Raw genomic sequence first — 7,420 nt, 5'->3', positions numbered from 1 at the left:
ATACATGCGTTTTAACATACAATAAACATTAAAACAGAAGATATTATGATTGATCCATATGCAACTTCTACTCTTCATCAATACATGTTCCCTGTTTCTGTAGGATTAGCCACATATGATTAAGAATTAAATCGTAAAGTCATAAACTGCGATCATATGTTTTCAAATCATGCTTTGACAGATGTCATTTGAGGCTCAAACGACAATGACAATCGACCCTCATTACATCATCCTGTGTGCCGTGAACTTTACCCTACAGAAAGCGGAACGTTTCTTCGCCGGCCTTTGTTTATGACTCAGATATGAGGAGCACCACATTATTCCAGGTGATTTGTTGCTATTCCCTCAGTTTGCGCAAATTAAATCCGACAATCGTCTGTGTGCACTTATACAGAGTTCAGACGCCTTCTAAGAAATCCTAAATACGTTTTATTTGGGTTATTTACTCACTGAACCCACGGCGCCGCTGAATCTAACAACGGCTTCAAGCGCGTCTCAGCCAATCACTGTAGAGAGCGTTCCCCGATATCAGCTTCTCATTGGCTGAAATGGTAGGCGGTCCCCTGAGCTCCCTCCCCTGGATTCACCCTAAAATAAGTCCGACCTCTCCTCCTTGGGTGAAGGTTCATTGCGGTGACTCTTGAGTTAGCTGTCTACTACTGTGTAGTTAAACGTTTCAGCTACAATGTCTGGCCGTGTTCTCGTTGGAGTTAAGCGTGTCATTGACTACGCAGTGAAGGTAATGTCCTTCTAATGTTTCAATGGGTTTATTAACGGTTTTAAATGTTTTTTTTTCCTGTCCTCCCTCACTTGACTTTCTGGGTCCTGCTAGCTAGCGTTAGCCTGCTGTTGATGCCAGCTGGCTGTGGCACAGGAGCGAATGAACACCTACAAACTGTTCATATATTTTACAGATCTGTCAGCTAAACCTATATGGTCACTTTACACTATGCAGCTTGATGAATATATATTTATATTATGGTTAGCAACGCCTCAATTCTGATGTGTGCAAAGTTACCTGAAGTGCTCTCTGGCTGATGTGTTCAAGTTGTGTAACCTCATTTCTGGCATGTCCTTGTTGCTATCAAAGAGGCTTTTCCCCATTTTAAATGTGTCTGTCAGACAATTGTGAACGGTGCAGTTACGCAATTATTACCTTTGTCTTTATGCCGTCTCACAGAGGTGAAGCACAACACAATAATCAGCTGTTTCACGTAACAGCAAGAACACTCCTGCTTCAGCTGCCTCCAGCAGGATCTGTAGTTTCAGTGCTCACTACTGACTTATCTCTGCTGCAAACATTAGCAGAGATATGACCAAACTGTGTTAGGAAAAGTTGCTTTTATGTGGTTTTGAAATTACAAATGTTTGCATTTTTATGTCAAATTCAGCCTTCTGTCTCTGTTTGGCTATTTATTTGGATCTGATTGATATTCTCAGTGTTGTGTTTTACATACTGATCACACTCAATTATTGCAAGAATACATATTTTAAACTAGGTGTTCTGCATATATAACGTTGTATGATACAGGTACACTATATCCTCTGTAAATATACTGTTGTGTTCTTCGGTCTGCAGCAGCATTGAATGGTTTTTCATTAGGTTCCTTAGTAGGGGACCTATCATCAGCCCTGGCCGAATATTGGGCCGATATTCAGAGTTTTCTAATTATTGGTATCAGTGATTTTTCTGTCAGATTGCCGATGGAATAAACTAATTTAAAAATAGGCTACTTGGCTCTGATGCAACATCCTCTTACGCAATGTCCAGCATACAACAAATTCTGATTGATAACACATTACAATTAATAGCCTATGAACACGGAATAATCTGAATCTGCAAAGTAACTAGTAACTGAAATCATTAAGTAGCAGAAAATGGGTTTATTGGAATTAAAGTATCTCAGAATTGTACTTAAGAACAGTACTTTAGTAAATTGTACTGAGGCTTATTTTTACTGGCAATAAATATCGTTTTTCAGTTTCTTTGATTTCCAATAATTGATATCGTTATCAGGCCTGAACAAGCTGCATCAGTCGATCCCTATTCCTTAGTTCAGTTTCAAGGTCATCTCAAAGCTATATCATACAATCCCAATAAACAGACCGTTTTCAACTGTGTGACAACAGTTAAGGAAAACATTTTTTCTGTGTCAACTCAACAGTTCCCCTGTGCTTAAAGATGATTTTTACAGTTAGTGTGGATGAAGTTGACTGGCCTGGCACAGAGCTCTGACCATAACCACATCAAATGCCTTTCTATGAATATAAATCTGAGCTGTAAACCGGGCCTTATCTGCAACACCAGAGCCAGTGCCAGACCTCAGTGTTGCTCTCGTGACTCTTGTGAACGGGTCAAATCCCTCCAGCCATGTTCCAAAATCTTGCAGAAAGCCTTTCCAGAAGAGTCGATGACCGTAGTATTTGGTATTACATATCCACATACTCTGGTGGATACTTCTGATCATGTAGTGTATCAGTGCTCCTTTAACACCAGACCTTGTTTCCACCCTTAGGGGAAGTTCCTCTCTATCATTATCCACTAAAAAACATGGCAGAGCAATAAAAGAGGAGATGCAAATCATCCAAAAGTGAAGACATATTTGCCAGCAACAGGGCTCGTGTTTAAACATGCATCACTAACTTTTTCACCTTTAGACACTTGGCTGGCAGACTTCCTGACAGTTTGCCCTCGAATCCAGGCTATCTGGATTGACTGTCACCTGGCACCCCTTAATGACTCTGTCCTGCGGTCTTCTTTCTTTCTCAGATTCGTGTGAAGCCAGACAACAGCAGCGTGGTGACGGATGGCGTCAAGCACTCAATGAACCCCTTCTGTGAGATCGCTGTGGAGGAGGCGGTCAAGCTGAAGGAGAAGAAGCTTATTAAGGAGGTGGTGGCTGTCAGCTGCGGGCCACAACAAGCACAGGTGGGTGGGATTGGGCCAGACTTCCTACCCCTGCCTTATTAAGCAATGTCCTAGAGAAAGACAGTGTGGTGTAGCAGGTGGTCCACATTTAGTGGGGTTCAATATAATCAATCTTTTAGCATTTTTTTTCTATCTCTTATTATGTTCTAGGGAAATCCTGCTGTTATTAAAAATGTTGATACAAAGTCACATTTACTGACTAAAAAATAAATCATATAAAACAACTGAAGAGTAATTACCTGTATTGCAGATATAATATAAAACTAGTTACAACAACTAGTAACGTACAACCAGGATTTCAGGTCAGAATTTTAAATCTTCCATACTGTGATAATCAGAGGTGAGCCAACATGAGAAGGAAGCATGACACACTGACGTATTAATAGAGTAGTTAATGTAACATTTATTGGAATCGAGACAAATGTTTGAATCCTTTTTGGCTTGTAGCACATTTTAATTGAGGAGCAGCGCCACCCAATATCTCTACATCCTCCAAATTTTTCTGACCCGTGTTTCTCCCTCTCTTAGGAGACCATCCGTACCGCCCTTGCCATGGGAGCAGACCGTGGCATTCATGTGGAAGTGACGGGGAAAGACTATGAAACCCTGGGACCCCTGCAGGTCTCCAAGATCATGGCTGCTTTGGCCAAGAAGGAGGAGGCTCAACTCGTCATCCTTGGCAAACAGGTAAAAAAAAAAAATCAGGATTAATGGATTGATTTCACTCTTTAGCTTAATTTAAAATCAGATCAAACTTCCTGCTCTCATGTGATGTTATCTCCATTGAATGACTTGTGTTGCTTTCACAGGCCATCGACGATGACTGCAATCAGACAGGCCAGATGACAGCAGCCTTACTGGACTGGCCTCAGGTAAGTTCTAACTTTAATGCAGGTTTTCTGAACAGGGCCAAGCTAACATTGCTAAAATGTTCTGACTCCTTACTGATCACTGTCACAAGTAGATTACTACAGTTTCTATTTTCTCTGTTTGTTTTTCCAAGATTCAAATGTGTGACGCAGCAGTGCTGGAATCAGGCTATCCCCCTGTCCTGACCGCCTTATCAAAGTTAGCAGAGACTAGTTTCAGTCAGTATTAGCTACAGTGATCCTGCACAGATCAGCAACAGCAGGTCAAAGGCTGCTTCGACAGTTAAGGTGAAGTTCCAAAGGCTGGCCAGTAGATGGAGCACTTTAATATGTTATCCCACAGTGTACAGGTTGAGTAGGGTTAGAAATGGTCAGGTGTTTCCCTGTTTTCCAGATGGACTGTTCTGACATTTAATTTTATCTTTACAGGGTACTTTTGCATCAGAGGTGTCATTGGAAGGAGACAAGGTTAAAGTGGTGAGGGAGATCGATGGTGGGCTGGAAACTATCAAGATCAACACACCTGCAGTGGTTACCGCAGACCTTCGACTCAACACCCCCCGATATGCCACCCTGCCTAATATCATGGTAGGTAGCAGGGAAGAAGGCATGAAATGGTCTTGTTTTAAGGAATGGATTTAAATTTGTTGTCGGAAAATGAAACTGCAAAAAAGTCATAGAGCCCAGATAAGTCAACACAGTACATACAAACTTTTGACTTTATACAGCATTCAGTTTTCATAATTGTTGGCTTGACAAGTACTGATTTAAAACAAACAGTTCTCAGACTGTTGATGATACTGAAAAGTAGTACAAAATGTGTTGTTTTGTTTTCCTTCTTTTAGAAAGCCAAGAAGAAGAAGATCGCTAACGTGAAGCCTGCAGACTTAGGGGTGGACCTCACATCACGGTTGGAGGTGTTGAGAGTGGATGAGCCCCCACAGAGACAGGCGGGGGTGAAGGTGGAGACGGTTGATGACCTGGTGGGCAAACTGAAGGAGACGGGGACGGTGTAGAGGCTTGAGGAGCGAAAGGAGGGAAGCGCAGAACTTAGCAGAAGGGTGAGTATCACTGACCGACACTAGATACGTCTTTACATCCCCCTGAGATTCAGTACCAAACAATTTGTAATGATTTATGTCAGCTAGGGCTACAGCTAATATTTATTTTAATGAACAATTAATCTGCAATCGATTAATCAATTAATAGTTCAGGTGAGAGATTGTCAGAAATAAGTTCTTAGAGGTCACAGTGATGTTGTTAAATGTCTTGGTTTGTCCGAACCAACAGTCCAAAACAGTTATTCAATTTACAAAAAACTGATAAAAGCAGTAAGTCCTCACACCAGAGAAGCTGGAACTGTTGTTTTTGCTTTGAAAATGACTTGTTTAGCGGATCGATTATCTAAATAGTTTTGGGGGGTAATTTTATGCCTTGATTAGTTAGTGCCAGTAGAGGCACTTACGATTGATCACTTGATCTTTTCGTTTATAAAATGCTCATCACAATTTCCCTGAGACTTCCTCAAATTGCTTCTTTTGTCCAACTCACAGTCCAAAATCCAAAGAATCTTTATTTACTATCATAGATGACAAAGAAAAGCAACAAATCCTGAAATCTGAAAGGCTGGAACCAGCAAATACTTGACATTTTGGCTTGAAAAATGACTGAAACGATTAATTGATTATTCAGATAGTTAGCAACTAATTTTCTTACCGTTATCGATGCAGCTCAAATGAATTCCATTACTTGAAAATGTTTGATCTTTTAAACTAAGTCTTCATAATTTTTATGACAGTGAATCTTTCCTGAAAAATTTGTAGGAAATACTAAAAAGATTCCCTATTCTCTATAAACCTATATCTGCCTCTTAATTAATATGACTTGATAAGTTTCAGGCTCTTGTATGTATGCAATACATTTACGTCTTGTGATAAATGATAGAATTGTTTGCTTTGAATATCAATGTTACGTCCTTTATATTGTAGAAATACTAATTAATTGCTTTGCCTAGGAGTATTATGTGTCTTGTGGCGAGGGAAGCAAAACTAATTAAAGATTTTAATTGCGACTCTTGTCTTGAATTGCATATCTTCGTTCTCTTCTCTGCTTGCAGGACTACTGAATAACTCGACTGTATTACCTGAGCACACCCGCAGGACGAGCTTACGTATCGGTCTAATCCCTCTGTTTGAGACTGTGACTCCCGAGGATATGCAGGGAGGTACTGAGAGGAGAGGAGGAGTACTGAGAAACACCGTCCTGCAGCAGACCCAGACAACCCCAAAAAGGATCATCTCGTCTTTTATGTGCATTTTAACTTACACCACTGGATCATCTGCATCACAGGCTACTAATGGAACTGTAGACGAGCAGTCTTTATGCAATAATTCAAGCCCCGAATCGTCCTGTCGCTTGTAAGACACTGTACTATACAGTTTACCAACAGCCGCTTGGCTCAGCTCTTTAATCTTGTATATCTGTGGTCACACATGTCAAGAGGTGCAGTTTTTGTAAATGATATATGTAAATACGGACCCAGACATGTTCAGATGATTATAAACTTCAGGATTAGTGTCAAGTCTACAGGTAATTTGTATAGTTCGTGTCAGTGTAACTGGGTTTCAGGGATGGTGTCTCTCAGTATGAGTGAGAGGAGATGATCAAAAATCTGAATTTTACCGTAAGCGCCTCAATTCTCTGTTGATTGTACAGAACATTACCATGACAATAAAGCATACAGTCTTTTTCATATCTAAACACCCCTGTGACTGTTCTTTTGGCATTTCTTTTGATTTAACCTTACAATAAACATTTCCCTCAGGTAATGTAGTCTGCCAGTAACAATACATTACAGCACACATCTAAAATCCCCTAGATGAATGCAGCTATTCCTGTAACTGTGAGAACTCTGATGATTGGGACATGGCAGGAGGTTTAAGGACCAAAACATGGTGTTATTTAGAGCTATTACTAGATTACTAGTCACTACTAGAACTATTTGGATAATTGATTAATCATTTTGAGTAATTATTTCAGGAAGCAAAGTCAAAATTCTCTGATTCCAGCTTCTTAAATGGGAATATTTTCTGTTTTTTTACTCCTCTATGACTTTAGACTAAATGTCTTTGGGTCCTGAGTAAAACAAGATATTTGAGGACGTCATCTTGGGCTTTGGAAAACACTTTTTTCACACTTTTCACCATTTTCTGATATTTTTTTGGCCAAACAAGTAATTGATTAATCAAGAAAATGATCGCCAACGAAAATAATCATTAGTTCTCTTGCAAAACGTGGTTTGGTGGAAAAGTTAAATACTCTGAAAGAGTGACGGTAAGGGGATTTAATTGAGCAAGTGTTTCATCTTGGTGGACTTGACCATTAAATTGAATTAATTATTTGTGAAATAATCCAATATTTTAATTAAGCTCATCTCATTACTATGATATTTTATTTTGTCCGGCTTCTTTTCACAATAGCAGAATTTAATTCAGATCATTTTTATTTAGTTCGAGTCATTTTTTTGTTTAAAAGAATCTTTAATCTTCTTATCTGTCTGCTCATTCAGGTGAAAGCAACAACCACCTGCCAGTTTGTTTCATTTACTTAATGAAACAACCAC

General features: G+C 39.6%; 1 protein-coding gene across 1 annotated transcript; it reads left to right on the top strand.

The window, feature by feature from the left end:
- Positions 1-583: 583 nt before the first annotated feature.
- Positions 584-6,558, top strand: etfb (electron transfer flavoprotein subunit beta). The gene is made up of 7 exons (XM_084357156.1): positions 584-739; positions 2,771-2,929; positions 3,458-3,616; positions 3,739-3,801; positions 4,228-4,386; positions 4,644-4,859; positions 5,915-6,558. The coding sequence occupies exons 1-6, from the start codon at positions 686-688 to the stop codon at positions 4,812-4,814; spliced, it is 765 nt and encodes a 254-aa protein (XP_084213282.1). The 5' UTR covers positions 584-685; the 3' UTR covers positions 4,815-4,859; positions 5,915-6,558.
- Positions 6,559-7,420: the final 862 nt, after the last annotated feature.

The sequence above is a fragment of the Pagrus pagrus genome (genome assembly GCF_965226575.1).
Source record: "Pagrus pagrus genome assembly, chromosome: 7".
Lineage (NCBI taxonomy): Eukaryota > Metazoa > Chordata > Actinopteri > Spariformes > Sparidae > Pagrus > Pagrus pagrus.
Note: the sequence above shows the minus strand (reverse complement) of the source record. Positions and strands in the feature narration are given on the sequence as shown.